Source organism: Lithobates pipiens, unplaced genomic scaffold (assembly GCF_037356315.1).
Source record: "Lithobates pipiens isolate NorthernLeopardFrog02 unplaced genomic scaffold, aLitPip1_a1.2 Scaffold_19, whole genome shotgun sequence".
Taxonomy (NCBI): domain Eukaryota; kingdom Metazoa; phylum Chordata; class Amphibia; order Anura; family Ranidae; genus Lithobates; species Lithobates pipiens.
In genome coordinates, this window is record NW_027507764.1 from 576,842,794 (window position 1) to 576,870,621 (window position 27,828).

Here is a 27,828-nt window from a genome sequence, read left to right on the forward strand (position 1 = left end):
GGTACACTGCGTTGCACAGGTGATGTGGGTAAACCACAGCACATCAGTGCTGTGGACTCTCCATTCACCTCTAAGTAGTGGCAGATATAAACTGACTTGTGTTCTACCTCCAATGCGATCCGCCAAAAAGTATCGTAGGCTGCGTCCATGTCCTCTCTGCAAATGCAGAGTAGGCACAGACATGCCATCCCTCCGCTCATTGTGGCCTGTGACCGGTTAACAAGTTGCTTAAGTGGCCCTCACTCTTAAAGGTTGGGCACCCCTGACATAAGGGGATTTGTGTAATATGCCAATTATAATTTAAAGGAGTCTGTTGGGTAGTTGTCTGTTGCACTAAGGCCAGTTTCACATTGTTGCACTGCGGTTCATCCACCGCGACGGTGTACTCGTGGTTTGAGTGCGGTTAACCTGCGGTTTCTAGTTGAATTTCTGTTAGATCTAACATTTTAACATTTTCTAAAAGCACACCAATGCAGCATTGAACTTTTGGCGCGCTTTCAGAAAATGCTCCAAAAAACATGCTATCAGAAAGTGTCAACGGGGAAACCGCGAATTAACTGCACGAAAACCGCTGGTACACCTGCACTGTGCTAAAATGCAGCCTTGTGAAAGAACACCTGTAATGAACCAGATGATAGCTTAATTATATTGGTGTTAGGTGAAAACTCATTAACCAGTTAACTTGGGGAAGCCCTTATGAAATTTATTTTTTATTTGTAGAGTTTACACATTTGCTGGATTTGTAGTGTTGTGCCTGGAAAACAAGGTTGGGAATGGGAGTTTGGTTGTGCTTATTTGTCTTTTCGACGCAAATCGGGATTTTCTGTTTCTTTTCAGAATAAGGCCATTGCTACCCCTGTCCAGGGTGTCTGGGATATGAGGAACAAACAGTTCCACACTGGCATTGAAATTAAAGTGTGGGCGATAGCTTGCTTTGCTCCTCAACGGCAATGTACAGAACTTCACCTCAAGTAAGTCTTTGTTCTCCTATGTGCCTTATGATTATCAAAGCCTAGCTTCAGTCTAGCCCACGCTCAGTCTTTTGTTTAAAAACTTTTCCAAAGTCTCCAGGATCGTCATTTGAAGCAGCAGGGGGGTCCTCTAGTTTTGGGTGGTCCTTACTGGTTCAAAAGTGATTGCTTTCATCAGCACTGCTCTCTGCACCAGTACACTGAATAGAGGTCCTCATGGTAACACCCCTCAAGAGATGGGGCAATGATGCACTGTACTCATAGTATGTACTCAGTTGTCCAGGTTAAAGTGGTAGTAAAGTCATGTCAGCAGTTTATTTTCCTACAGGTAAGCTTATAATAAAGCTTGCCTGCAAGTAAAATGTAACATCTTCTAAATGTGTACCGTTTAGGAGATCTATTTCACAGAGCAGCAGTCAGTGAATTCAATGGCGCGTGTGTTCTGAAGGAACGGCATATTGTGCCATTCCTACAGAGGTTTGTGCCGTAAACACTGACTCCTGTGGGTATGTGCAGAAGCGCCGTCATCGCTACTTGGCCAGACAGATGGCTTGAGTCCACAAACCCAGAAGGAAGACCGGGTGAAGATGGAAACCATCTCGACGGTGACAGCAAGCCGCTGGAGGGCTTCGTTTTAGGGTGAGACATTGCCTTGCCAGGTGGATTTTTGTAAAAAAAAAAAAATGTACTACCACAGGCTCAATTCACACTGCTGCAATGGCAAATCCATAGTACTTGGCCTTTGACTTTGCCCTGCAACTTCCTTCTGACTTGGAGGCTTTTTAGGAGCCTGTACAAGGGCTGCATATGCACCCAAGTCAGACCAAAGTAGTTCAGGAACCTTTTCTAAAGTTGGAGCGGCTCGTGTAGCACCAGTTCAGATGGCTCTCATAGGGGAACATTAAATTTTGACATGTCGTGTGGCTTTGGGTCTCAAAATTTGGATCCCATGTCGCAGCAGTGTGAGCTTAGCCTAAGTAGTGCTGAGTGTAATTCAACCCTGGAGACTCGGGGCATCTTGTGGCAAAGAGGAGGTACTCCAGGGGACAGTGCTTGATTGAAAAGGAGTATTGCGGACTGAGATGCGTGTGTTTTTTTTTTTTTTTTTTTTTTTTTAAATTTATACATTTTAACACTGAGGTTTATTTTAACAAGTCAAAATTTAGCCTCAAGTTTCAGGGTGAATTTAAAAGTCAAAACAGTTTAGGTTTCAGTGGAGTTTTTAAAACCTGACTTCCCAATGAATCTTCTGGCAATATTTTGCTTGGTGTACTGTTTTCTTTTATTATTATTTTTCCTTCTGCATACCACACTTCATAAAACGTTTTTATTTTCTTATGTTTCTTTAGAACTTTTACTGAACAGTTGCGTAAGATCTCTCGTGATGCAGGTATGCCAATTCAGGGCCAGCCTTGTTTTTGCAAATACGCCCAAGGAGCCGATAGTGTGGAGCCCATGTTCAGGCATCTGAAGAACACCTATACTGGCCTACAACTGATTGTCGTAATTCTCCCTGGGAAGACCCCTGTGTATGGTAAGTCAATGCCTGCCTCTCCATTCAGCCTTGGTCTGCCTTTGCCATGATGGCATAGGAAATCCCATGCAATGTCTTGTGTACAATGCTTGCATTTCCAAGTTAAAGGTTCTGTTCACCCAAATTGATATTTCATTGGTGTATGTTAGTGAGCCGAGCCAAACATGTTTTGACGCTCAATTCCAAGATTTTCTTGTCATTGTCCCGATTCATGTCCACTCTAGAGATTTGGGCAGATTCATGTAGACTAGAACAGTACAGCATATACAAAAAAGTGATGCGCTAAACAAAATTGCTTATAACGTGATAGCAGTCCAACTATAGAAATCGCAAATCCGTGATAATGCAGGTAAATCCAAAAACCCTCCACCTCTTGCATGCACCATCACCACAGGCAATATAGACTCTTACCAGAGAGCCTGGACCCTTTATTATGAAGGGTCAAACTGGAGATTTTTTTTCAGACCAAAAAGGGCATTGGCTGGATATTCAAACCAGATTCCACCCACCCCCGTGATCAGATCAGTCATGTAAATGAAAAAGATACCAGATAGTGTAAAATTCCAAATAGCTCATTTAATAAAAGGTTTTGCACTTACATCAATTCAGATGAAACCAGTGTTGTGAACAAAAAGGTTCATGGCTGTAATTTACTACCATCACTTTAAATGGGGGCAAAAACAGGCCATTCAAAAGTCACACTATTCCTAAATTGAATATAAAGAGGAACTCTCATCTACAGCCTTAGGCTACAGGTATGAGTGTTTGGCTGAAACCCTAATAAGTAGTTCTGTTCTCCTGACTGGATGTCTTATGAGAGCTTTCAAGAGAACGTGCCGGCACGGGGGCAATTGGTGCGGCTGTGCCTCGCTGTGATGCACTGCATTGGCTATCGTAGAAAAGATCCTCTTACCACGTGATCAGCTGTGACCAATCGCAGCGTGAATCAGGAAGTGCTGGTAAACGTCTTTCCTCGGTTCGCACTCATAGGGAGAGCCAAATGGCAGCTCTCCCTGTCGGGGGGGGGGGGGGCCGGGGTGTCTGTGATGATGATTATCAGCGCAGCCCCCAATACGTGCCCATCAACTGCCAGCCTGTGACCCACCAGTAGCGCCTGTCAAGCACCGTTATGGGCACTACTGGTGCCCCGTCAGTAATGCATGTCTGTAGCTCCTCATCAGTGCTGTCTATCCAGTGGCAACTGTTGGTGCCCATCGGTGAAAGAGAAAACAACATTTTATAACAAAACGTATTTATTTCTTTACATCTCGGTCTTTTTTTAGTTGAGCAAAAAATAAATAAAAAATCCCCAGTGGTGATCATATACCACCAAACAAAAGCTCTATTTGTGGAATGAAAATTATAAAAATTTAGTTTTGGTAGAGTGTTGTATGAATGGAATTGTCATTCAAAGTGCAACAGCGCCTAAAGCTGAAAATTGTCCTGGGCAGGAAGGGGGAAGTGCCCGGTATTGAAGTAGTTAATATTTATTTTTATGTGATTTTGAAGTGTGCATGTCTTTATCCTACCTCACTTGGGTTGCAGAGATGAAGTTGAGGCTTAAATTGCCTTCTTCCTATATTTTTATTCATGTTTTCGTAAAGGGCGAGGTTTGGATTTCCATCCTCTTGATGACTATCAGCATAACGAGGCTTGAATTGCCTATTTCCTATTTGAAGCGATGGCAGGAAATAACGCTCATGCACCGGAAGAAGCCCTCTTTCTGGCGAAACTAGAGTAGAGATCGATCGATTATCGCTAAAAACGATTATTGCCGGCTGATATCAGCATTTTCTGAAATATTGGTATCTGTCACAAACTAGACTGATATTACCTTAAAGGGGTTTTACCAGGGCTATGCTTGCAGCTGCAGGCATCACCCCGGTACCGTTCTTTAGAGCGGGCGGTCGGCTTGTAATAACTCCGCCGCTCGCCGGGGCTCACCTGTGCCACCGGGAGGCCCAAGCAACCAGCCGGCACATCTGCCAGCTGGCCGAAGACCCCAACAAAGCCGATGCTTTGTTCATTTCTTAAATCTAGTAACCCGGACGCCATGTCATGACATCACTTCCCGGATTACTGGCATCTTAAAGGCACCAGTTTAAAAAATAAAATAGCATTCAAAAAATTTGCATCTTGACGTTTTGAATACTTTCAAGTGTAGAGGAGGTGTTTGGGGTGTTATAGCCTGCCCCAATCCCTCCGTAAAGAGTACCTGTCACTGCCTATTACAAGGGATGTTTACATTCATTGTGACAGTAAAAATGGTAATAAAAAGTTTTTTTTATTATATGTACAGAATATCGGTATCGTATTGGCACCGAAAAAACAATATCGGTCCATCCCTAGTAAAGAGCTGTTTACTGTTATCGCAGTCTCATACATTGCCTGGATGTCCTATATGGCGGTCGACTTTTTGTCCACAACACTGTTTTTATCTGAATTGATGTAAATGCAGTACTTTTTTTTTTTTTTTTTATTAAATGAGCTTTTTGGGATTTGAGCAATTTTGTTTAGCACAACACTTTTTTTTTTTGTATATGCTGTTGTTGTGATTATCTCTCAATTTTTTTTTTTTTTAACATAAGGTTTTATAAAATTTTTACAGTACATGTCAGAACAGTGGTACAATCTCAGCAGTGATTATTATGGCAGTTTACAGCGGTAAATCAATAAAAGTAGTCAGAAAAGTCAAATTTGGGCTAAGCCACATATAAACATATCGGGTTACGACATACATTCAAGCAGTGTTTCTATTAAGCCCGAATTGCACTCAGAGTAAGATCCGTGGACTACACATTATCATGGGCGGGACACCATCATCTATATCAAACACAAATCATCCCCACGTGACTTAAAAGGGCAGACAGATTCCCCGACCCTCCCTACCATTACCACCTTCCCAGCTAGAGATTCCTACACCGTCTGGAGCTCAGTGATTAAGGGAGTGGTCTCTTTGGTCCAGGGGCCCCATATCTTATCAAATTTGCGGGACAGTTTCTTCCCAGGTATGTCAACTTATAGAGCGGTAAGGCCGCATCAATCAGGGCTCTCCATTGGGAAACCGTTGGGACTAGGGTCCTGCCATTTGATTAGGATAGCTTTCCTAGCATAAAAGGCTGAATAGAATACAAATTGTTTTTTAGCCTGCGGGGCTGGGAGTGTGTCCACAATCCCCAATAAAATGGGTAGTGGATCACAGGGGACATCGAATCGGCCTATAGAGCCGATCTCCGAAGCCACCCCCCTCCAGAAGGCCTGTGAGTGCACACAGGTCCAGACAATATGGAAGAATGTGCTAGAGGCCAAGCCACATTTAGGGCACATACCGGTTCTGTTAGGGTAAATTCTGGCCAAACGGTCTGGGGAGTAGTAAGCTCGATGAATAAACCTAAGCTGGGTGTATCTGTCTCTAGAGGATATCATGAGGGGTAGATATTGCTGGACACCCTCCTCCCAATCCTCCTCCGCTAATTATGGTATATCCTGCTGCCATCTGGAGAACAGACGGGAGACAACAGATGTATCAATACTATTTAGAACAGCATATGGGGTCGACAGCGTTTTCTTTTAATTTTAGAGGGCCAGAATGGTCTCCACAGGGGTCGCCTCCAGAGTGATGGCACATGGAAACTGTGCGCGATAGGCATGTCGGAGCTGTATGTACCTTAAAAAAACAAAACAAAAAAAAACATGGAGTTGGGTAGCCCGTGTCTACGTTTCAGTTCATCATATGGAAGCAACCCCTGCGGGGAGGAGACATCCGCCAAGGTTTTGATACCACTCCGGGTCCGGAATGGTTCGAAAGTGGGGCAGCCGCGGGTTCCCCCACAGTGGAGTATCGGGGGACCAACTGTGCTGTTTCCCTATTCTAGCCCTAACTACATCCCAAACCCTCAGCGTGGTCCGCTTCGAGGAAGTAACCCGGGGATTGGACTTGGGTCCTCTGTGGACCAGATTTCGGAGTAAGAGCCTAGGAGTGCCGCCTCAAAGGTAGCTGCAGGGTTTGCCGGCTCAGCCGACAGACACCACCGCACCGTTACCAAGACTGCGGCCCAGTAGTATTTCACAAAGCACGGTAAAGCCAAACCCCCCAAAGAGAGCGGCAGCTGAAGCGTGCTCTGCGCTATCCTCTGGGTGCTGCCGTTCCAGATAAAGGAAATAATCAAACTATTTAACTTCCGAAAGAGAGCCTGGGGAATATGCACTGGAGTTTGCCGAAACAAATAGGTGAACTTGGGCAGGACCGTTATCTTAATCAGGTTAACTCTGCCCACTGGCGAAAGAGGCAAAGTCCTCCAACCTGAGCACTGTCACGTCAGTGAGGACAGAACCGGGTCAAGGTTAAGGGGTATGAATCGGGGCAGTTCTCTGTGGATTATTACCCACAAATATTTAAACTGGGTGACTAGTTGAAGGGGGGCGCTAAACCGAGAGCCCAGCAACTGAGGGGTGAAGAGCGATTATATCTCACTTTAGTGGTGCTGCTGGACCATATACACTGTGAGGCTGCATTCACAACAGAGCGTTTCAAAGTCTGTTATTTTTTACTGCCATTTTTCTGCGATTTTGTTCAGGTCACCAATGTAAAAGGCAGAAAAACGCCTGTAATCTGCCTCCAAAGAAGCTCATGTTTTTTTTTTAGCTTGGGGTGTTTTTCAGGCCTTTTGCTTCAGGTGACCAAATGCTCAGATGTGAACAGGTGCCATTGAAATTAATTGGATTTTGCTTGTTGGGCGTTTTTCAGGTGTTTTCTCTGGCATTTTTTCAGCTGAAAATGCTCAGGTGTGGATGCAGCCTAATGTTTTTAAATTCAATTTCTTTGTATGATTTTTTTTATTTGCACATGTGCAGTGTTCTTTTTATTTTGTTTTATGAAGACTAGAGCCTTTGATTTACAGCCAACAGCTATGTGTTATGGAGTACAACAAACTGACACTTTATTTTTTATGGGTTACTTGTCTTCAATCTCAGATAATATCTAGGTAACCATGCGATTTAAATAGCAACACAATAGAGTACTAAAAATAAGGCATTCACTTGTGGCTGCACAATGATTATGTACCGTATATACTCGAGTATAGGCCGACCCGAATATAAGCCGAGGCCCCTAATTTACCACAAAAAAATGTGAAAACTTATTGACTCGTGTATAAGCCAAGGGTGAGACATGCCTGTCCATCCCTGTGTGTCCGTCCATCCCTGTGTGTGCAGCCTTGTGTGTGCAGCCTACCTGTGTCCCGAGCCTGCGTGCTTCTGCACATACGGCGGCCATGCCAGGATCGCCGCTCTTCTCGTCTGACAGACGGCGTCGGCGGCCATTCCACTGTTCAAAAGCCGCGCCTCCGTCTGTGATAGGCGGAACACTCAATTTCCCAGCAGTCTGTGTTCCGCCTATCACGGACATCCTCTCATCCTCGTCCGTAGTATGAGGATGAGCGGATGTTCGTGATAGGCGGACCACTGACTGCTGGGAAATTGAGTGTTCCGCCTATCACAGACAGGGAGGCGCGGCTTTTGAATAGTTGAATGGCCGCCATCTGTCTGCTCGACACGCTGATCGGGTAGACAGACGGCGGTGACTCGAGTATAAGCCGAGGGGGGCACTTTCAGCCTCAAAAAAGAGGCTGAAAATCTCGGCTTATACTCGAGTATATACGGTACCATTTATTAAGCAGATGGGCTGGCATCCATCTATTCACTTGCTGACCAAAGCACATTGCTTTTTACTATTCATAAGACCATATTTTATTTGGTGAGGGGAGCAAGCTTCAGGATGGTGAAGGTGAGACAGAAGTTGGCAGCTGGTTTAACTGCAGAAAATGCAGAAGATGAAGAGGTGGAAAACAAAGTAGATTCAGTCATGGACAAGGGTAGGAGAGTCTGATCTGGCCCGAATAGCAGACCAGTGATAGAGGGCATTTGGTGGCACCTGACCATAGTTGAAAGGGGATGGAGATATATAATTACACCGCCCAGCTAATATCAAGAAGGTCCCCCCCGGTTGCCACAGAACAGCCCTGACCTGTTATGCTGTGGTATCCGGCACTGCCGGTACTAGCAGTCCTGTAAGTTGCAAAGTGGTGCCTCCCATGGATCACACTTTTTTTTTTTTTTTTTTTTTTTTTTTTTTTTTCCCCCCATCTCACAGATGCCTAATTGGCTTCAGATCTGGAGAATTTGGAGCCCAAAACACCTCCAAGACATCACCTTCTATTGTTCCATGGTCTAGTTCTGATGCTCATGTGCCCATTGTAGGTGCTTTTGACTGTGGACATGGGTCACCATAAGCACCCAGCCCCATACGCAACAAACTGCGATACTCTGTGTGTTCTGACACCTTTCTATTAGAACCAGCATTAAAGTGGATGTAAACCCAATGTCATCCTTTCTAAACTACTGCCATAGGGGTTATCTATAAGGATATACATGCCTCCTGCATTTATCTTTACCTATCAAATGTCTCCCCTCCTGTCTGAGACCCGAAAAACTGCATATTCTGTGGTTGGGTCTGTTGTCCGGAGCTCGGTGGGTGGAGTCATGTCAGTAGACTTCCCGCCTACCTCTACACTCCCCTTATCAATATGTATTTTCTCCTGTGTATTTCTTTCACTGAACTTCTGCTGTGATCACTAACATCCAGTGAAAAGACAGGAAAGTAACCACATGACTTCATCGTGCCAAATCATGCTGAGGTGTGGAACATCCAATTCTGGCAGAGCAGCAGAAGAAAGGAGTGGGCGGGAATTAAAAAATATTAATATAATATGTGTGTATGTGTGTGTATGTATATGTGTGTGTGTGTGTGTGTATATATATATATATATATATATATATATATATATATATATATATATATATATATATATGTATATGTATGTATATATGTGTGTGTGTGTGTATATGTATATGTGTATATGTATGTGTATATATATAATATATATATTTTGTAATGTTCGGGGGACCAGGTAGATCGCAGGACACAGGCTTTGCACACAACAAAGGGTTTATTAAACTTAAATCGCTTTACAGCAGCCAAAAACAAAAGGAAAAAAGGTTTGTAGTCTCACCGACTTGCAAAGTCCAGAACAGCAGTCTTTATCAGAAACAGAGCTTGATCATGATGGCAGGTAGCTTCCCCTGCCAGGAGCCTTCCAAACAGGACACTGCTGTCCACTTCAGCTGCTGCAACCCAAACAAACACCATCCACCATGTGCTCTCCACTCCTCCACACCCTACCACTTTCTGTCTTGTTTTTTTAAAGGCACTCCCTTAACAGGTGGGTTAATCAATTTTATTCATTTAAAAAGACCACAACCCAAACAGAGGGGAAATATAGCGTCCTTCCAGGACCCAGCCACGGCGTTATATATATATATATATATATATATATATATATATATATATATATATATATATATATATATATATATATATATATATATATATATATATTATAATATTTGTTTTATATACTGCCCCCATGTATCTATATTCAGTACTTTAACTTCGCTCTGGCTGTTCTCTATCTGACCTGATTGATATTTAATAGCAGCAGCTATAACATCTCTAATATTCCGTGACTAGTTGACTATTCAATGAGAACTGGCATCTTCACTTTTTCACTTATCATAATTTTATTTTTATTTTTATTTATTTTTTCTTAGCGGAGGTTAAACGTGTGGGAGACACTGTGCTGGGCATGGCAACGCAGTGTGTGCAGATGAAAAATGTACAGAGAACTACACCGCAGACACTGTCTAACCTTTGCCTGAAGATTAATGTCAAGTTAGGAGGCGTTAATAACATTCTGTTACCCCAGGGCAGGTAAGATACTACCAATGAAAACAATTGTGTTCAACTTCCTTATGACTTATTTTATGTACAGGAGCGTTAGTTTTAGAATTTTAGTAGCAAAGTAATCATGAATTTGTACTGCATGTGAGTGGTGGAAGAAGAAAAATGCTTATTTTTCCCACGTGTAAGTCGATGTAATTTTTCTCAGCCTGGCGATTTTAAAGCAAAATTTTAAGTTTTCACTCTTGGGCTTAGTTCACACTGACTTAAGAAGAGGCTTTTGAGAGGCTTTAATGCCCATCAAACGCCTATGCACAAGAGTCTATAGACACATTGTGCTGTTCACATTACAAAAACGTGAAGCATTAGTGCCACTTTGCTTCAAAATGTAAGCTTCATTTAGAGTCAGGAGGAGTTGAAGCTTTTCAACGCCTCCCATTCAAGTCTATGGTAATGGTCACTGGATAAATCAAAAAGAAAATATAACCTGACGTCTTCACTTTGTCAAATCAATATTATTGTTATATTTTCTTTTTGATTTATCCAGTGACATATATATAAGTGGCAGGTAGGGTGCTGGTGCAGTGTTGACACACGTAGGTGGCGGTATTTGAGGTGTGTATTGGTTGTGGCATATGGTAATGGTCAGCAAGCTCTTTGCAGGCATTTTTGGGGCAGTCGTGGCACGTTAAAATCTGTCGCTTTCCATTGTGGAGCAGTTTTAGCGCTCATGAGACGCCACAAAACTGCATAGGGCGTTTTTAGGAGCATTTTTACTCTTGTAAAATGCCCCATTCTAAAGCTTGACGCCTGTCTGGTGCCCATACTAACACTTTACAAACGCTATAGAAGCATTTGTTGAGCGTCAGTAATTGCAGGACTTTTTCCCTGTCCTGCAAGCGTACCACCTCAGTGTGAAAGCACTCGGGCTTTCACACTGGGACTGCATAAGTGGCAGTTTACAGGAGCTTTTCAGAAGCTACTTTTAGTGAAAAAATGCCTCAGTGTGAAAGTGGCCTTGCAGTAATCCCCAGGATGGAAACTTTAGCTACATATTCGCAGCTCAGTTTACAGCGGTTTCCCACGCAGCGGTGCTTGTCCTTAGTTTTCTAAACTATATTTCACATCCTGAAGTAGAAAAGATGTAGCTGGATAGCCGCACTCCGAATTATTCAACTTAATTTCAAAAATGTAATTAAAATCATAGCATCTAGGCTGGTAAACAGACTAACTGCACAGCCGCTGACATGTTTCACACTGAACATGGTGCTTAGTCATAGGCTAAGACACGAGCTATGACTAAGCACCGTGTTCGGTGTGAAACATGTCAGCGGCTGTGCAGTTAGTCTGTTTACCAGCCTAGATGCTATGGTTTTAATTACATTTTTGAAATTAAGTTGAATAATTCGGAGTGCGGCTATCCAGCTACATCTTTTCTACTTCAGTTCCTGCACCCAGCACCCTGTGGGATTGTGGAGACAGCTGTTTTGGGAGGAGTCATTACCTTAGAGCGGTAATTCTTTGTATATATTTCACATCCTGTGTTATGATGGGGGGCAAATCTTTCCAAACAGAGATAGATATTTTTAGACAGCTGTCAATTTCCCCTCTGTTCTTACAATGGGAGCTCAGTATTTTGTGTTTTCTGATATTTTCACTCCCCAGTGACATTGGTTATCAGGAAAAATAGAATTACATCTGTGTGATGTGGACACAGAGCAATAAAACCTTCATAATAACCAATACAGTTATTAAAAACTTAGTCATTTAGTAATTATGTCCTTGGGAAATTTACAATTCTTTTAACTGTGGAGAGGATTCACTAATACCACCTCACGTCTTACCTACTCGGCCATAAAACTTTTTATTCCATGCTGTTAAAGATCTAGTTTTAAAAATCCCTTGTGTTTCCTGCAGAGCAAGTGGTAGAACTCTATTTGTGCTGTCTGCATGTCATTTGCTGTCTTCATATCCCCTTGCTACTGTAGATTCTGTCAATCTCAACCTGATGTCACTACTAACTTCTACAGTAACTACATTAAATCTGGCTTATCCTAGTTCTTCTTTTTTATTTGAGGTATGCTGTGCTCTGAAATTTATGCAGTAGCAAGGTGATATGGAGATGGCAAATTACATGTAGGTAGAATAACCTGCCTCTAGTTATGTACTCTGAAGAAAAGGTGCTGGATTTTTAATACTAGATCTTTTTTTATAGGGCTGTTACTGATTAAAATTTTCATGTCCGATTTAATCGACTAATTTCGATTAATTATAACGCACATACAGATCAACTACTTTTCGCTGCTCTCCTTGCATTGCAACTCTGCATTAGTCAGTGGTAAATGTGGTATACTCTATATACAATCACCCGACACTAGTTAGTTTCCACAATCCATGACTTCACAATTCACAGAAAATGCGTTTTAAATTCAAACTGTAGCACTGATGTTAGTAATTTATTTTTCCCACAGTAGCGTGACAATCCCTCCACCTCCGGTCTAACTAATCACTCTCACCTTATGGCATGGACCCCTGTGCAAACAGGTGGTCATGCAAGCGGGTATCAAACTGGCTAATATGGACCATAAATTTCTCTCACGTCTCTTTAGCTCTCGGCAAGGACGCCAGGTCATGGGTAGAAAGAAAAGATCTAAGTGCTCACCGCTTAAGTATAAGGCCTCTTTCACATGGGGCGGATCAGTGATGTCCAGCTCAGTGGGGATCGCTCCGACGATCCCCGCTGAGCAGGAAGATGGCAGGTCCTTCTCTGCACACTGCGCAGGGACGGATCTGTCAGAGCGCCGCTCTCCCCTATGGTGGATTGGATGAGGACGGACCGCAGAGTCCGTCATCATCCGATCCGCAGACAGATGGAAAAGTAGGTTTTTCCTCCGTCACACTTTTTCGGAGTGGGTCGGATGTCAGCGGACATGTCACCGCTGACATCCGACGCTCCGTAGAGGTCTATGGAGCATCCGTTCAGGTCTGCCTAAAAAAAGACAGGCGGACCTGAATGGATTGTTCGCGTGAAAGAGAGGTGTAATTTTTGTGTTCAAACACAAACTACTAACATAAAGATGATAAAAACACAGCATGTAAATCCGACAATCGTGTTCGTTCCGTAGGGCAGCAGCAGCTGTTGACATCATGCGTAGCTCCTCCTCCCCGTATGTGCTATATTCAATCAGAATTAATTTCCACAGCCCTACTTTTTTTACCAGTATGAAATAAAATGTAAGTTTCATGTCTGAGTGGGTGATTTGCATGGGTGGTATGGGCACATCAATTTTTGCAATTTTTATAGCAATAAAAACAAGCAGTTTTAAATCTTTACATTAAAAACTAAAAAAAAGCTACTATTTTGGCAAAATTTCATTACTTACAAGCCGCATGCAGTGCTTGGCCTCACTTTGGGGTCCATTAAAGTGGGAGTCAACTCCCATACATAATTTGTGCCTATAATAAGATTTAACTATAGTTACTGTAAATATCTCCTAAACCGTGCATGTTTACAGTACATGCAGCTGGTTGCGTCACCAGCGCATGCGCTCTGAATGACCGGCCAGCAGAGTCCTGTGAGGTCTTCGGGGCTCCGGCCACTCATAGCTGTAGTCCGCTACCCTGGAAAAAAAAACTGGTGAAGATGGAAGCCTTGTCAGCGGCGACAGCTCGCCGCTGGTAGGACTTCATTAAAAGGTAAGTTTTGCAAAATAATGTACTAGTATGGGATGCATACTAGCACATTATAGCTTTACCTTGCAGGTTCCAGGGAAAAAAAAAAGCAGTTTACTACAGCTTTAAGGGTGACTTAACTAGTCGTGAATCTACCCTTTTAATATTGAGTTGCATGAAAAGTGTCCTTGTTTCAGTGGCTCCTATAAAAAAAAATTTGCCCTTCTTATTCTCAGACCTCCAGTCTTTCAGCAGCCTGTTATATTCCTTGGAGCAGATGTTACTCATCCTCCTGCAGGGGATGGAAAAAAGCCATCGATTGCAGCAGTAAGTTAATGAATTTTTTACACGTAACTTTTACGTTATCCGTATTTTGTTGTTGTGTTATCCATCAGACACAAACCAGTCCATGTACGTGTATTTTTTTGTCTTGTCCACTTATTGCATGAAAAGTATCATTAGCTAGAGGGTTTCAGTTGGCAATCTTCTGCTGAATGTAAAGCAGAGGCAGCCATCTTGGTTAGGGGTGTCGTGTGTGTTTGTTTGTTTGTTTTTTTTCTCCTCTTGAATATTGAAGACTGCAGACGGCCCCCACTAAACTCCACCACACAACCTCCTAGAAACTAGGTTTGCGTTGTGTTAAGCAGTTTGAAGGTAACGCATTGGCGGTTGTGGATGCCCCCTCCTTAACCACTTTCAGACCGGACCATTTTGCTGGTAAATGACCAGAGGTCTTTTTACACTTTGGCACTGCGCTGCTTTAACTGGTAATTGCGCGGTCATGCAATGTTGTACCCAAACAAAATTTGCGTCCTTTTCTTCCCACAAATAGAGCTTTCTTTTGATGGTATTTGATGGCCTCTGCGATTTTTATTTTTTGCGATATAAACGTAAAAAGACCGCAAATTTTGAAAAAAAATGATATTTTCTACTTTTTGTTATTAGAAAAATCCAATAAACTCAATTTTAGTCATACATTTAGGCCAAAATGTATTCAGCCACATGTCTTTGGTAAAAAAAAAGTCAATAATTGTATATTTATTGGTTTGCGCAAAAGTTGTCACATCTACAAACTAAGGTACGTTTTCTGCAATTTACGCAGCTTTTAGTTTACGACTGCCTATCTCATTTCTTGAGGTGCTAAAATGGCAGGGCAGTACAAAACCCCCCCAAATGACCCCATTTTGGAAAGTAGACCCCCTAAGGAAATTGATAAGAGGCATGTTGAGCCCATTGAATATTTTATTTTTTTGCCTCAAGCGATTGAATAATGACAAAAAAAAAAATTTTTTTTTTTTTTTACACAAAGTTGTCACTAAATGATATATTGCTCACACATGCTATGGGCGTATGTGAAATAACACCCCAAAATAAATTCTGCTGCTTCTCCTGAGTACGGGGATACCACATATGTGGGACTTTTTGGGAGCCTAGCCGCGTACGGGGCCCCGAAAACCAAGCACCGCCTTCAGGCTTTCTAAGGGCGTACATTTTTGAGTTCACTTCTCACTACCTATTACAGTTTTGAAGGCCATAAAATGCCAAGATGGCACAAAACCCCCACAAATGACCCCATTTTAGAAAGTAGACACCCCAAGCTATTTGCTGAGAGGCATGTTGAGTTCATGGAATATTTTATATTTTGCCACAAGTTGCGGGAAAATTACAAACTTTTTTTTTTTTTTTTTTTTTTTCACAAAGTTGTCACTAAATGATATATTGCTCACACATGCCATGGGCATATGTGAAATGACACCCCAAAATAAATTCTGCTGCTTCTCCTGAGTACGGGGATACCACATATGTGGGACTTTTTGGGAGCCTAGCCGCGTACGGGGCCCCGAAAACCAAGCACCGCCTTCAGGCTTTCTAAGGGCGTAAATTTTTGAGTTCACTTCTCACTACCTATTACAGTTTTGAAGGCCATAAAATGCCAAGATGGCACAAAACCCCCACAAATGACCCCATTTTAGAAAGTAGACACCCCAAGCTATTTGCTGAGAGGCATGTTGAGTCCATGGAATATTTTATATTTTGCCACAAGTTGCGGGAAAATTACAAACTTTTTTTTTTTTTTTTTTTTTTTCACAAAGTTGTCACTAAATGATATATTGCTCACGCATGCCATGGGCATATGTGAAATGACACCCCAAAATAAATTCTGCTGCTTCTCCTGAGTACGGGGATACCACATATGTGGGACTTTTTGGGAGCCTAGCCGCGTACGGGGCCCCGAAAACCAAGCACCGCCTTCAGGCTTTCTAAGGGCGTTACAGTTTTGAAGGCCATAAAATGCCAAGATGGCACAAACCCCCCCCAAATGACCCCATTTTGGAAAGTAGACACCCCTAAATTTAGGGGTACACTAGTGAGACTAGGTAATAAATGGCGGGTGCCCTGAAACTATAAAAAAATAACTAACCAACCAGCGTCACCTGTAACAGTTATATGGTGATCACTGGTGAAAGGGTTAACTAGGGGGCAATCAGGGGGCTTTATGCGGTAGTATATGGGGGTCCCTGGCGCTATAAAAAGCTGCGGCGAACCTAAATACCTACCTGCCTAACTAGCGTCACCTGTGACACTAATACAGCGATCAGAAAAACGATCGCTTATTAGGCTGGGTTCACACTGGAGCGATGCGGGAACGCCACGAATGCGCGGCGGGTTCCCGCATCGCATGCCTCCCGGCGGCAGTTCACACTGCCCTATGCGAACTGCTGGGAGTGTCAGTGAAATGTTACTGACACCCCCAGATCAGTTCGCATATCGCAGTGCGATCTGCAAACTCGGATCGCATGGTGTGAACACCCATGCGATCCGATTCTGCTGCGGGCCAAAAAAAGGGTCCCGTGCGAATTTGCGGCGGGTGCGGCGAATGGCTGAACTCGAATCGCACAGAGATCGGATGTGATTTGCACTGCAGTGCGGTGCGAATCACATCCGTTCTCATAAACCGCTGCAATGTGAACCCAGCCTTAGTGACACTGGCGACGGGGGGTGATCACGGGGTTAAACCTTTATTGGGGGGGTTAGGGGGGTACCTTAGAACTAAAGGGGGCTAACCCTAACTGCCCTAACAGTTATTAGTCACAAATGACACCCGCCGGGTGATCAGGGGGTTAAACCTTTATTAGGTAATAAATGGCGGGTGCCCTGAAACTATAAAAAATAACTAACCAACCAGCGTCACCTGTAACAGTTATATGGTGATCACTGGTGAAAGGGTTAACTAGGGGGCAATCAGGGGGTTTTATGCGGTAGTATATGGGGGTCCCTGGCGCTATAAAAAGCTGCGGCGAACCTAAATACCTACCTGCCTAACTAGCGTCACCTGTGACACTAATACGGCGATCAGAAAAATGATCGCTTATTAGGCTGGGTTCACACTGGAGCGATGCGGAAACGCCGCAAATCCGCGGCAGGTTCCCGCATCGCATGCCTCCCGGCGGCAGTTCACACTGCCCTATGCGAACTGCTGGGAGTGTCAGTGAAATGTTACTGACACCCCCAGATCAGTTCGCATATCGCAGTGCGATCTGCAAACTCGGATCGCATGGTGTGAACACCCATGCGATCCGATTCTGCTGCGGGCCAAAAAAAGGGTCCCGTGCGAATTTGCGGTGGGTGCGGCGGGTGCGGCGGGTGCGGCGAATGGCTGAACTCGAATCGCACAGAGATCGGATGTGATTTGCACTGCAGTGCGGTGCGAATCACATTCGTTCTCATAAACCGCTGCAATGTGAACCCAGCCTTAGTGACACTGGCGACGGGGGGTGATCACGGGGTTAAACCTTTATTGGGGGGGTTAGGGGGGTACATTAGAACTAAAGGGGGCTAACTCTAACTGCCCTAACAGTTATTACAGTCACAAATGACACCAATGCAAAAAAAAAAAAAAAAAAAAAAAAAATGACATTGGTGTCACTGTGACTGGGGGGCAGGGGTAATTGGGGGGGTGATCGGGGGGTAAAGGGGGGGTGTGAGTGTGCCTGGCATGTTCTACTGTGTGTGTAGAGTGTTGGTGCAACTCACCGATCCGCTCTCCTCCGTGTCGGAACGAAAAATACCGACACGGAGGAGAGAATACATCACTTCCTCTCCTGTGTTTACATTACAGGAGAGGAAGTGATGTCACGGGGGATTCCTATTCGTCGGGAGCGATCGCGAGGGGGTGGCCATGAACGAATGGCCGTCCCCTCGTCCGGGATCGCTCCCGCACGAATACCGACCGCCGCAGGCACCGGGCGGGGGCCCGATCGGGCCCCCGACCCGCGGGAGGCAAGGGACGTACATGTACGCCAATATGCCTGCCCGTGCCATGCTATCGACGTACATCGTCGTGCGGCGGTCGGCAACTGGTTAATCCCCAACTTTTTGCAGATTTTGTCCAGGGGTGCACAGAAAAAGCTATACTTAATCCTCCGGAAAACAGTTCTCCACGCCCAACCGTGGACTGTTCACGTCGTCCTCACGTCCCAGAGCTGGTCCATGGGTATGATGACGACATGAACAGTCCATGCACAAGACCACTCCCATACGGGCGAGGGGGGCCTGGAGTGGTAGGGATCGGTCCTGAGGTTGGAGGATCAGCAGATTAGGTAAGTGTATCTTTTCTCCTCACCCCTAGTAAAAAAAAAAAAAAGCAGTTAACCCATGCGGTGTGGGTATAGCCCCACTGCATGGGAAACTTTTGTGTGATAACAGTACCTTTTTCCTGGAAATACTTGAACTCAATCATTTGTAGGGGTGCCGTACACTTTGTCATATAGCAGGTGTGATGTTAAGGTATTCACAAACCTGCTTATATAGTGTATGTCTGCCCTGTTAGGATTATCACTCTTGTTGAAGATTGGCAGCATGATTTCAGTTTTTTTCCTAGTGACAATGGATATAGCTTTAGGCAGCCAAATACTTTAATCCAGTGTGTGAGTAAGGGTTAAATGATCTAACAAGCGTGCATATTACATTTTTTATTTTTATTTTTTCCTTTTCCCCCTCCCCCTTAGGTTGTAGGTAGCATGGATGCACATCCCAACCGCTATTGTGCCACCGTAAGAGTACAGCAACACCGTCAGGAGATCATCCAGGACTTGGCTGCCATGGTCCGAGAACTGCTCATTCAATTCTATAAGTCAACACGTTTCAAGCCCACAAGGATAATTTTCTACAGGGATGGGGTTTCTGAAGGACAGTTCCAGCAGGTAGGCTGTCTATATAGGATAGACTTCTGGATAGAAAAAAGAGCAGAGTAAGATTGTTAAAACAAAGCCACTGTCATCTGATTTCCCTCTTACCTTGTGTTTTTTTTGTTGTTGTTTTTTTACACAGGTATTACATCATGAGCTTCTGGCCATTAGAGAGGCCTGTATCAAGTTGGAGAAGGATTACCAACCTGGCATTACCTTCATTGTTGTACAGAAAAGACATCACACACGACTTTTCTGCACAGATCGAAATGAGCGGGTAAGGACTTTTTTTTTTTTTTTTTTTTTTCTGTGGCCGTGCTTGTAATAGAGCGATGGTTGGAAGATGAAGCTTTTATATCTTAAAGCAGAGGGAAAACTCATGCACTACCAACTCCAAAAATATAAAATGGGAAGAAAACTGCTGCAGATGCCCCAAAAGTCATCCCACCTTAAACACACAAATTGATGCTGCACTGCTTGCTTCAGACAGAAATATGATCCTGACAAACACACTAGAGGTGGTAACCCCTGAGGGATTCGACAATCTGTGATCACAAACTGCTTAAATGAACAGACAGTGATAGCACAATCATCAGTACAACATTATTAAATACAAGAGTGGTAAAAAAAACTTTCAGTGGTATAACCCCACCAAACAATGCTGCTTAAAATCACAAAATCATATAAATATATTGCAGTAAAAAAGATAATGAACACCCTTTCCATGGGTGTTATCACCAAAACAAACTTTTGTAATATACCATAAACCGTCACAAAGCAGTGCAAATTCTTTTATTAATTTACAATATTAAGTCGAGTGTCCATTATCAATATATGAATTGATACGACCCCAGGGGTCAGTATACACTTTGATAATCCAGACTCCGATGCTCTCTGCTCCACTTGGCCATGGCTGGGATAAATTCACTCAATCTCCAGATAGTTCCAGGGTGTTCAGCCCAAAAGAATTGCAAGAGGGGCTTCCATAGTGCAGTATTTTAATAAAAATGTAAAAGTGTAGTAAAAAGCCACTCTCATTTTGTTGTGCATATAACATCAGACTCCATGGAACCTCTCAAGGAGTAACCCTATGGCTGACTTCAACTCTGGATAGGAAGTGACATCACTCACTACCCTTTCCGATGCATTGCATGGCCGTGACTTGATGATATCTTGTCAATTACATTGTCTTTTTTTTTTTTTCTTCTATTTCCAGGTTGGGAAGAGTGGAAATATTCCAGCTGGTACAACAGTGGACACAAAAATTACCCACCCGTCAGAGTTTGACTTTTACCTGTGCAGCCATGCTGGCATTCAGGTATGTTTACGTTTTGCTGTTTGTGTAAAGTTTTACATTCTGTACTATATTAGCAAATGTGTGGGGACATACATGAACCATTGAGCTTATAAGCTGTTTGTTCAAATCAGTCTACCTCATATGTAAGCTTCATATGACTGCTGGACAGTATTATGGGTTTAGTTCTTTTTTTTCCCACATGGTCTGCTGGTTTCCTGTCCTGTTATAATTAAAGTAATAAAGTTTTTTTTTTTTTTTTTTTTTTTTTTTTTTTTTTGCAAAAATGTGTTGTGCTTACCTGCTCTGTGCAAGTGTTTTTACGCAGAGCTGTCCCAATCCTCCTACTCCTCCAACCCCCCCCCCTTCTTCAATGTCCCGGCATTGCTCCATGGGGGCATCCTCTTAATCGGGTGCCCCCATGGAGAGCCGCTTTCCATTTTCCAGTAAAAATGTGTTTGCATAAGTGTGCACACCCTCTTATAACTGGGTATGCAGCTATGTTCAGAATTGAGCACCTTTCACATGATTGGCCAGCAAAGATCCACCTGTTTGCATTTCAGGTGGATCTGAGCGGGCCACCTATTGATTTGTATGGGCAGTCGTATGTCAGTGGAGATGTGTCACCTGCCTGCCATCTGATTCCGACAAGATCTGCTGAAAACAGATGGCTGGTGATCTGTTTGCTATCTGTCCAGCAGCTTGGATGAAAACTGACATGCTGTCTGGTTTCAACCGATCTTTCTATAGAGGACAGCGTGGCTCTGACATGTCCATCCTTACACAGTGAGCAGAGATGGCTAGGGCTGCAACTAACAATTATTTTCATAATCGGTTAGTTGACCGATTTATTGTTTCGATTAATTGGTTAATAGCCCTAAAAAAAAGTGTGGTGTATAATTTAGTTAATATGTAAAGTTTTAAAAAAAGGCAATTAAATCTTAAATATCTTTATATGCAGTGGTAAATATAAATAACCAACTATATGGTTAGGGAGCGAAATATCGAATTCACTCTGCGAATGGCAGAAGAGATGTACTGTATATATTAGAGGGGAGATATGCTGTATATACTATTAGAGGAGAGATGCTGTATATACTATTAGAGGAGAGATGCTGTATATATACCATTAGAGGGGAGATATACTGTATATAATAAAGGGTCAATCTGGTAAATGGCATCAGACTCATTAACTTTAACCCCATTTAGTTACTGGCCGATTAATCGATTAATTTCATATTCGATTAGTTGCCGATTAATCCTATTAGTTGTTTAAGCCCTAGAGATGGCCTTGTCATCCGCCTGCTTAGCCTGTAAACCCCCTGAGCTAGTGGGTTCCACCAAGCGGCTTCCCCCAGTGTGAAAGCAATCGCATTCTAACTCATGCTAAATAGGAGTCATTACATACCTGTCATTTAAGCGGCCTCTGTTTAACCCCAAAGCTCAGCTGTTCTAGTAGATCTTTCCTGACATTTTCTTAGTTGCATACTACAGCAAGAGCCATGGTCTTCAGAGAGCTTTCAAAGCATCAGAGGGATCTCGTTGTTAAAAGGTATCCGTGCGGACGAAAGGGTACAAAAGAGAGGATTTCTAAGGCATTAGATATACCATGGAACACAGAGAAGACAGTCCTCATCAAGAGAGAAAATATGGCACAACAGTGATATTACCAAGAACTGGACATCCCTTCAAAATTGATGAGCAGGATACTGGTCAGGGAGGCTGCCAAGAGGCATCTACAGCAACATTAAAGTGGAAGTAAACCCATGGATTTAAACAGTTAAAAAAAAAAACGGCATGCCGGGAATGCTTACTGCACATTGGCTGTGCTCTCGGCCAAACTATCAAACCATCCAATGGCTGGTGTCATAACGAATCACATGTGCAGCACCATAGCAGTTGAAGATTAAACAGAGGCAAAGATGGCAGCTTCCTTGGCTGAAAATGATAGGTGAGTTTACTTCCACTTTAAGACCCCTTTCACACTGGGGCGTTTTTCAGGCACTTTAGCATTAAAAAAAGCACCTGAAAGAAGCCGCAACTGCAATCCCAATGTAAAAGCCCGAGTGCTTTCAAACTGAGGCGCTGCGCTGGCAGGGCGTCCAAAAAAGTCCTGCAAGCAGCTTCTTTGCAGAGTTTTTGGAGCGGTGTATTCACCGCTCCTAAAGCGCCCCTTCCCATTGAAATCAATGGGAAGCGCCTGTAAAACGCCTGAAAAGCACTATTGGCATCAGCGTTTTGTGGGCGCTTTTAACCCTTTATTTGGCCACTAGCAGGGGTTAAAAGTACCCCAATAACACTCAAAAAATGCTGGTAAAGCGCTGCTAGTTTAAGCGGCGCTTTACGAGCGTTTTTTGGGCGTTGACATTGTGAAAGGGCTCTTAAAGCACTTTGGCTTTCACATTGGGACTGCAGATGAGGCATTCAAGCGCTTTACATGCGCTTTTTTTAACGCTAAAATGCCTGAAAAACACCCCAGTGTGAAAGGGGTCTTAAAGTGGTTCTGCACTCAAAATACAACATTTGCCCATTCTGTTGCCTATAGTTAATATATCTCATAATGCCACCTGTTTTTTTTTTTTTGATTCACCTACCTTTTGTAATCTTCAGTACTTTATTTCAAACCCCTGCGGCGATGGGCGGTCTCTTGCGGGGATCAGCGTAATTTCCTGTTGGAGATCACAGGAGACAGTGCGGCTAATGCACCCGACATCTCGCGAGATTTCGGGTGCTACAGCCGACATCTCGCGAGATTTCGGGTGCTACAGCCAACATCTCGCGTGATTTTGGTAATTACAGCCGAGATCTCGCGAGATCTCGGCTGTAATTACCAAAATCACGCGAGATGTTGGCTGTAGCACCCGAAATCTCGCGAGATGTCGGCTGTAGCACCCGAAATCTCGCGAGATGTCGGGTGCATTAGCCGCACTGTCTCCTGTGATCTCCAACAGGAAATTACGCTGATCCCCGCAAGAGACCGCCCATCGCCGCAAGAGACCGCCCATCGCCGCAGGGGTTTGAAATAAAGTACTGAAGATTACAAAAGGTAGGTGAATCAAAAAAAAAAAAACAGGTGGCATTATGAGATATATTAACTATAGGCAACAGAATGGGCAAATGTTGTATTTTGAGTGCAGAACCACTTTAAGGAGCTGCAGGAATATCTGGCAAGTACTGGCTGTGTGGTACATGTGACAACAATCTCCGGTATTCTTCATATGTCTGGGCTATGGGGTAGAGTGGCAAGACAGAAGTCTCTTCTTACGAAGAAAATCTTCCAAGTCCGGCTATATTTTGAAAAAAAAAAGTCTGTAGTCTCCCAAAAGCATGTGGGAAAATGTGTTGTGGTCTGATGAAACAAGGTTGAACTTTTTGGCCATAGTTCCAAACGATATGTTTGGCGCAAAAACACTGCGCGTCACCAAAAGAACACCATACCCACCGTGAAGCATGGTGGTGGCAGCATCATGCCTTGGGCCTGTTTTTCTTCAGCTGGAACAGGGGCCTTAGTCAAGGTAGAGGGAATTATGAACAGTTCCAAATACCAGTCAACATTGGCACAAATCCTTCAGGCTTCTGCTAGAAGGCAGCACACGAATAGGAACTTCATCTTTCAGCATGACAACGACCCAAAGCATACATCCAAGTCAACACAGGAATGGCTTCACCAGAAGTGTAAAGTTTTGGAATGGCCCAACCCTGAATCCAATTGAAAATCTGTGGGGTCACCTGAAGAGGGCTGTGCACAGGAGATGTCCTCACAATCTGATAGATTTGGAGAGTTTTTGAAAGAAGAGTGGGCAAATATTGCTAAGTCAAGATGTGCCATGCTTATACTCATACCCCAAAATACTAAGTGCTGTAATGAAATCAAAAGGTGCTTCAACAAAGTCATTTAGTATTTTTGCTTCCCTCCACCTAAAATTTGTTCAACAGATTTGTACAGTTTATAGGTCACATTAAGGCCGGGTTCACACTGCTGCGGGGGGAGATCCGGATGTGATTCGCACCGCCCTGCAGTGCTAATCACATCCGATCTCCGTAGCGATGCGAGTACAGCCATACAGATAGTATGGCTGAATTCGCATCGCTCCCGCAGCAAACGCGCACGGGACCCTTTTTTTGGTCCGCAACAGAATCGGATCGCATGGGTGTTCACACCATGCGATCCGATTCCTGTGCGAGTCGGCAGATCGCACTGCGATATGCGGACGGATCTGGGGGTGTCATTAACATATCATTGACACTCCCAGCCGTTCGCATAGGGCAGTGTGAACTGCCGGCGGGAGTAATGCGATGCGGGAAAACGCCGCGGATTCACGGCGTTCCCGCATCGCAGCGGTGTGAACCGGGCCTAAAGGTGGAAAAAGTTCTGAAAACGGTTTATCTTTGTCTGTTTTTTTTTTTTTTTTTTTTTTTTTTAAACAGAGAAACCTGACATTTTATCAGGGGTGTGTAGACTTTCTATAGCCAATGTATATGTGTGCTTATACAATGTACATAATACAAAAGTTTTTTTGTTTCACATTTGTGTTTACTTTACAGGGAACAAGCAGGCCCTCCCATTACCATGTCCTTTGGGATGACAACCGGTTCTCTTCTGATGAGCTGCAAATCCTCACTTACCAGCTCTGTCACACTTATGTCCGCTGCACTCGATCTGTCTCTATACCCGCCCCTGCCTACTACGCACACTTAGTCGCATTTAGAGCCCGGTATCATCTTGTTGATAAAGAACATGACAGGTATGTTTCTATGTAATGCTATTGTTAATTGCTGGGTTGTAGTCCCCCCCTTCCCCAGCTGATTACAATTATTATGGGTCTATGGCAGGGGTCTCAAACTGGTGGCCCTCCAGCTGTTGCAGAACTACAATTCCCATGAGGCTTTGCAAGACTGACAGTTACAAGCATGACTCCCATAGGCAAAGGCATGATGGATCTTGTAGTTCTGCAACAGCTGGAGGGGCCGCCAGTTTGAGACCCCTGGTCTATGGCCCTGTTACAGCACTCTCAGTTGCTGCTGTCTGATCTGTACAGGGTACCCAGCTACTGACTTCCTAGAGCAGTGGTGGTCAGCTCGGTAAATGATAGGGGACCGCAAGATCAGCTAACGTTTACCAAAAACTGAAGAATTCTAACTGCTATATTGACAACACTAAGGCTGCTTTCACACTGGGTCGTTGGGAGCGTCTGTGGTTAAGCGCCACTATTTTTAGCTGCGCTTTACCGTAGTTTTAGCAGCGCTATTCGACAGCTAGCAAGGGTGCTTTTAACCCCTGCTAGTGGCTGAAAAAGGGTTAAATCCGCCTGCAAAGCAGCAGCTTGGCACCGCTGCCCATTGTTTTTTAATAGGTTAGGGGTGCTTTAGGAGTGGTGTATATACTGCTCCTACAGCGCTGCAAAGATGCTGCTTGCAGGACTCTGGGTTCACATTGCAGCGATGCGGGAACGCCGTGAATCCGCTGCGGGTTCCCGCATCACATACCTCCCGGCGGCAGTTCACACTGCCCTATGCGAACTGCTGGGAGTGTCAGTGAAACGTTAATGACACCCCCAGATCAGTTCACATATCGCAGTGCGATCTGCAAACTCGGACAGGAATCGGATCGCATGGTGTGAACACCCATGTGATCCGATTCTGCTGCCGACCAAAAAAAGGGTCCTGTGCGATGCGAATTCAGCCATACTATGTGTATGGCTGAACTCGCATCGCACAGAGATCGGATGTGATTTGCACTGCAGTGCGGTGCGAATCACATCCGGTTCTCGTAACCGCTACAATGTGAACCCAGCCTTAAAGCGCCTCAGTGTGAAAGCAGTCTAAACGTTCAATTCTCCTCTTTAGAAGTTTACCAGTTTAGTTTCCACTTTTGACTACTCCCTTCAGGTTATAGTGTGCTAGGTCTTCCTTTATAGTTACGCTAATTACTAAAATATGCATTTGTTTTGCAGCGCTGAAGGCAGCCACACTTCTGGTCAGAGCAACGGGAGAGACCACCAAGCACTTGCTAAGGCAATTCAGGTTCACCAGGACACACTGCGTACAATGTACTTTGCTTAACTGGTGCTGGTTCCCAGATCTTAGAGGCACTAACCAAGGAGGATTCACGCCAGACCAGCTGCACTTATTTGTATTGTAGCCTGCACTACAGTGACATCCAAGTGCAATCTACCACCCACGACCCATCCATTCTCCCTTGATCACTTACCAGCCTTCCGTCCAGACCCTATTTTTCTTTTTTCTTTTTTTTTTATTTATTTTTTTTCCTCTCCCGATCTCCACACCTGCAATATTTTTGGAGTCAGATTTGTAACATATACATATGCGTTTTACGGAATTACCCTCTTCAAATACAATCTGAACAAACATTCACTCAGGGCTTTTAAGAAACGCTATGAAACACTTCATTTATTTTTATTTTTTCGGTCGGAAGTTCCATTTTGAATGGTTCGACGAAATGTCATGGCCTGAAATCTGAAGAAAAAAAAGGCATTTTCTCCAAATTGTAAAGCCTTAAATATTTTAAGTGATTTTGAGATGTTTTATTATATAAAAAAAAAACTTGTTTTCCTCTTAAAATTGTGTCAAATATTCTAGTACATAAAAGTATAACTATTCTGAGAGAGCTGTGGAGGTCAAAGGTGAATAAGTTTTAAATATCATAGTATTCATTTTTAATAAGTTAGGGTTTTTTTTTTTTTTTTTTTTTTTTTTTCAGTGTGCCATTCAGAAACCTCTGTGAAAGGAAGATATTTTTAATTTAATGCTGGCTGGACTCAAAACTTGTCCAAAATTTGCTTACCAATACGGGTCTGTGGCAATGAAAGACAGTACAATCAGGTTAAGCTAATGTACAGAAGAATTCTATTTTAGCAGTATTAATGTGAGATAACAATGCTATTTATTTTATTTACACAGAGCATCATATTTCTATCAACATATCTCTATGTACTTAGGCAAAATTATGTTTTTTGGTTTTTTTTCTTTCGTTTTGTGTTTTTATTTTATTTTTTTTTAAGGACCAGTAAACCTACAATACAAGTTGGCTCATGTAAATTTGTCTGTACGAATTTAGGGAACTTTATCAGACCGGATAAACCTGTTATGAGACACGAGTGCTTTTTTTTTTTTATTATTATTTTTTTTTTTTTTTATGTGCAAAATTTTAATTAATGGTGCAAAGTAAAACCCTTTAGAAAATACTTGAGTACAGAGCATGCTTCATGAAAGCAGATCTCCATCCTCACCTGTATCTATCCCTTCTGCTTCTGTGTGTTGCCCTTTTTAATTTTCTCCCGTTCTAACTCTTCTTTGAAGGTCATTGCATCAGACACCTTTCCTGTCAATGTAAAACCCAGTTTCCTACA

The 27,828-nt window shown here is 43.4% G+C and overlaps 1 protein-coding gene across 4 annotated transcripts in view; it reads left to right on the forward strand.

Annotated features, from left to right (window-relative positions):
• The window catches only part of AGO2 (argonaute RISC catalytic component 2), a 96,685-nt gene extending 69,114 nt beyond the window's left edge, over positions 1-27,571 (forward strand). For all 4 annotated transcript variants that reach the window (XM_077493383.1, XM_077493385.1, XM_077493384.1 and 1 more), the window contains exons 12-20: positions 838-971; positions 2,321-2,505; positions 10,174-10,333; positions 14,212-14,302; positions 18,985-19,179; positions 19,307-19,441; positions 20,381-20,482; positions 25,004-25,203; positions 26,413-27,571. In XM_077493383.1, coding sequence (XP_077349509.1) covers positions 838-971; positions 2,321-2,505; positions 10,174-10,333; positions 14,212-14,302; positions 18,985-19,179; positions 19,307-19,441; positions 20,381-20,482; positions 25,004-25,203; positions 26,413-26,521 — 1,311 coding nt within the window. In that variant the 3' untranslated portion in view covers positions 26,522-27,571. The remainder of the gene's footprint in view (positions 1-837; positions 972-2,320; positions 2,506-10,173; positions 10,334-14,211; positions 14,303-18,984; positions 19,180-19,306; positions 19,442-20,380; positions 20,483-25,003; positions 25,204-26,412) is intronic.
• The last annotated feature ends 257 nt before the right edge of the window (positions 27,572-27,828 follow it).